General features: G+C 33.3%; 1 protein-coding gene across 1 annotated transcript in view; it reads left to right on the top strand.

The window, feature by feature from the left end:
• Nucleotides 1-1,250, top strand: part of LOC117103037 (protein transport protein Sec24C-like) — a 19,756-nt gene extending 18,506 nt beyond the window's left edge. Inside the window, exon 18 of the mRNA XM_033243502.1 lies at nucleotides 1-1,250. Within this exon, the coding sequence (XP_033099393.1) occupies nucleotides 1-116 (116 nt within the window). The 3' untranslated portion in view covers nucleotides 117-1,250.
• Nucleotides 1,251-3,761: the final 2,511 nt, after the last annotated feature.

Here is a 3,761-nt window from a genome sequence, read left to right as displayed (position 1 = left end):
CCCTGGAAGGATGGTTCCGTCATTTCTTAGTAGAGGACAAGGGGTCAAATGCCACAGCATCTTACGTTGACTTCTTGTGTCACATGCATAAGGAGATACGCAATCTGTTGAACTAAGGAAGATGGTATTGCATCCATTCTTTTATTAAAACATGAAACATTGAAAATTATAATATTCTCTTGTGGCTGATGATTTAATTACGAAGTTATCATATGTTGCTTTCAGATATCACATGGCCTTTGAGGGGAAATATCTAGATTTGTATCATAACATTTGTAATTATCGACGCATCCAACTATTCTTTGTAGCTCATATTTCTTGGTAGATGGTGGCTGTTTCTTAGTAGTACATTTTGTACTTGTGATGTATTGTTTAGTTAGAGCATGTGATAAAAATTGAGTTATTAATCAGTTAAGTCACTCATTGACAATTTTTATTTATATGCTCATGCACTCAGTAATTATAACATTTATCTACCAATGACATAAATATAGAATTTTAACATAAATATATTTTGTTTATGCAAGTACTACAGAACATCCGTGGTTAGTTCTAGTTTCTATAGAAATTTATCACCAGAACAAATGACTTTTTCCATCAAGATCTTTGGTTACATTGTCTCTCGACAACACTCAAGGTAAATTATTAGGTGCCACAGAAATGTTTCATTTACCACGGAAATCTGAAGACATAGTAATGGAAATGCATTTTACAAACTTGAAAAGTCTGCTTTATGTGCTAACAAGTTTGAAAATTCTTTTTATTCATTCGGCACAAGGAAGACTAAACTACAAAATGATAAGAAAGCTGTTACAAAAGTTGAAAAACTTGGTATTTCCTGAGCGAAATGTGATTCCTTGTAAACTAATTTTGTTAATATATAATATATAATAAGTAAACCCCCCCCCCCAATGTATTAAAATTAAACATATGGAAACTGGAGGAAAATATTCCCGAGTTTCTTTTAATTTTCTTTACTATGCCTATAAATTTGTCACAAACATGTGAGGTCTCTCCAAGAAATAAGTCGCAGGGTTGGAATATCAAAAATTTAGTTTATATTATACAGTATGTGGATAGATCACATTATAAGCTTTGATTTGGTCTTTGGCTTCCCTAAGATGAGTAGATCCAGAGATGTGAGCATTTAAACTTTAGGTGCATGAGAACCAGGTTTTGAGAAAATTAGCTCCTAAGATAAACTAACCTGTACAAATAATAGGACTAGAATTACAGAACATGCATGGAGTACACTGTTTTAGTAAGAAAATTCACATTAAAAGTATACAATCATTAAAATCCGACTTTAAAAAAAAATTTCACTGTGACCTATTTTGGTGAATATCTCAGTATGATTTCACCAATGATGTGTCTCATTTCGTGGTGAGACCTCCATGGCACAAATCTGTATCTAATATAACATTATCCACATTAATTCAGATTCCTAGTGGATTATATGCTCTAACAGTGGCCTTATCTGGTAATGTTTGTTCACCTAAGTTTCAGTGGTGGCACTAGTGGTGATCATTAGTTCAATATCCCTACACCCTCCCACAAAAGTTATTAATTTGCTTATTTAAATAATGTTATTTTGATTGCCAATTCCTGATTTTGTGGTATAAAGGCACAATTTTGGGTCACAATTACTAACCATAAAAACTCTTCCCCTCCTCTTGGTTCAGACCTCCCCCCCACTGTTGGACATGTCAAACCCCCTGCCAGCAAATTACTGGAGCCACCACTGCTCATATTGTTATTAATATTATTTTTATTGTTATTGTTGTTGTTATTTTTATTATATACAATTTATAGCAGTGACAATGTTTAAAGGTTAAAAGGAATGACACTCTAATGAATGAATAATTATTTTGAATACTTCAATGTTATTAACTGTTTCATTACTATTAGGATAATAGTGTTAATAATTATAATACTAATGATGACAATAATATTAATGACAATGGCATATGGTACTACATTGGAGTTAATTATATTCGTGGATTTCAATATTTAGAACGTCAGTTCCAATGTATGTATGGTCTTCATATTCTATTTTTTTCAAGAGCATTTTTTGAGTGCCACCATATTTATTGTAAGTTTGCTAACTTTCATTTAATAGTATAAAGAATGCGAATGCCAGAGCTTAAAAGGCTGATGTGGTGACAGAACATCGAAGCCAAATACATTGATGTAATTGCAAGTGGTCTGACTGTCCTGATTTTGTATGCAGGCAATGAAACGTTGATAGAGGGCGCACTATTAGAATTTGAATAGAGTTTGGTCGAAACTCGTCTTTTAAGGACACGTCCCTTCGTGGCTGTACGTGTTTTAAATAGGATTAAATTCCAACGAAACCACGAGAGTCAGACCTTCTGCGGTTCTGTACTCTTTTCATGCAAGTTTTGGAGGGAAACACTTATCTAAAAAAAAAACATAAATCAGTTTTAAGCATACAGTATAACCAAACACTTAACATTAGCATGAAAACTATTTCTGTTCATGCCATCCCTTTGAGTTGTGGGCAAATATTTGAATGACATATTTTTAGTATTGAAATTCTTAGCTACAGTAGTACAGTATTGTACTGAGTGTATATACAGACAAGCCCCATACCTATGTAGATCTTTTGTTTTTACATAAAGTTAAAAGAAATTATATGAGATGCTTATTGTAGTGAATGATGTCAGAATGTAATGCATCATTCCATTGACTTGATGGACCTGAATAGTGAGATGATGTTACTTCACGAATCATGTGATTTATCTATTCAGGAATAATGATTAAATTCTAAATCGTTATTTTGGTTGTACTGTATTGTAATTTGAGTTAATTTGTTTTGTTTAGCTTTACAATTTTATCAAACTTATTAAAACACCATCCTGAACCAATCAAACTTGGAAAATTAGCTAATTACGCTGACAGTTAAACTATCAGAAACAAGTGGGAATCGAACCCACAACCTCATGACAACTAGTCTGGCATGGTGTCATAATATTATATCACCAAGATTAGTGGCTAGTGCTTAATTACATTCGCTCAGTTGCGGATCTAGGATTTAGGAATGGGGGTGGATAATGCGATTTGCGAAGCACCAAGAGGGGGTGGGGAAGGTGTGGCTTTTGCAAGGGTGCAGATATGTTTGTAAAGGTGAATGGAACATTTCGTGAGTACACACCCACCTCAGGCCCACCATGGTTAGGCCTGAGGTTCAAAAATGTTAGGAAATAGTTAGCTGTAGACGATCGGAAATATACACTCTATAGGCCTATAATAAAATTCATCGTCATCACATATACTAGTAGTCAAAATGATGTTTTACCAGCGATTTATGGCAACCAAATCTAATTAATATATGTGATGTACTTAGAAAATAAAAATTAAAAAAATTGTCTTTGATGTATTTACTTTCGGCCTACGGGAACATTTGGGGAAATACCTTTAGATTGCCAGACATGACAGTTTTATAGGGTAAAATTCATGCACATCTAATAATCGCTGTGATGTTCCATAGAAAATAAAACTCTATTGAGTTTTAATGTATTTTTATTGTGCCGAAAACTAATATTAATATTATTATTATTAGTATTAGTAGTAGTAGTAATTCAGATGTTTGTGGGCAAAGATAGAATACCGGTTGATTTTGCGACGAAAAGTGAGGGAGCCAACCCCTCACACATATTTGCGGACACATCCCCCTCCGCTAAAGATTTTTGAGTACGCTTTTTTTTTTTTTTTTTTTTTTTTTTTGGAATTATTAGACG

The sequence above is a fragment of the Anneissia japonica genome, unplaced genomic scaffold (assembly GCF_011630105.1).
Source record: "Anneissia japonica isolate Jap-2015-1 unplaced genomic scaffold, ASM1163010v1 scaffold287623_len557403_cov176, whole genome shotgun sequence".
NCBI classification, from domain to species: Eukaryota; Metazoa; Echinodermata; class Crinoidea; order Comatulida; family Comatulidae; genus Anneissia; species Anneissia japonica.
This window is presented reverse-complemented; position numbering and strand designations above follow the sequence as displayed.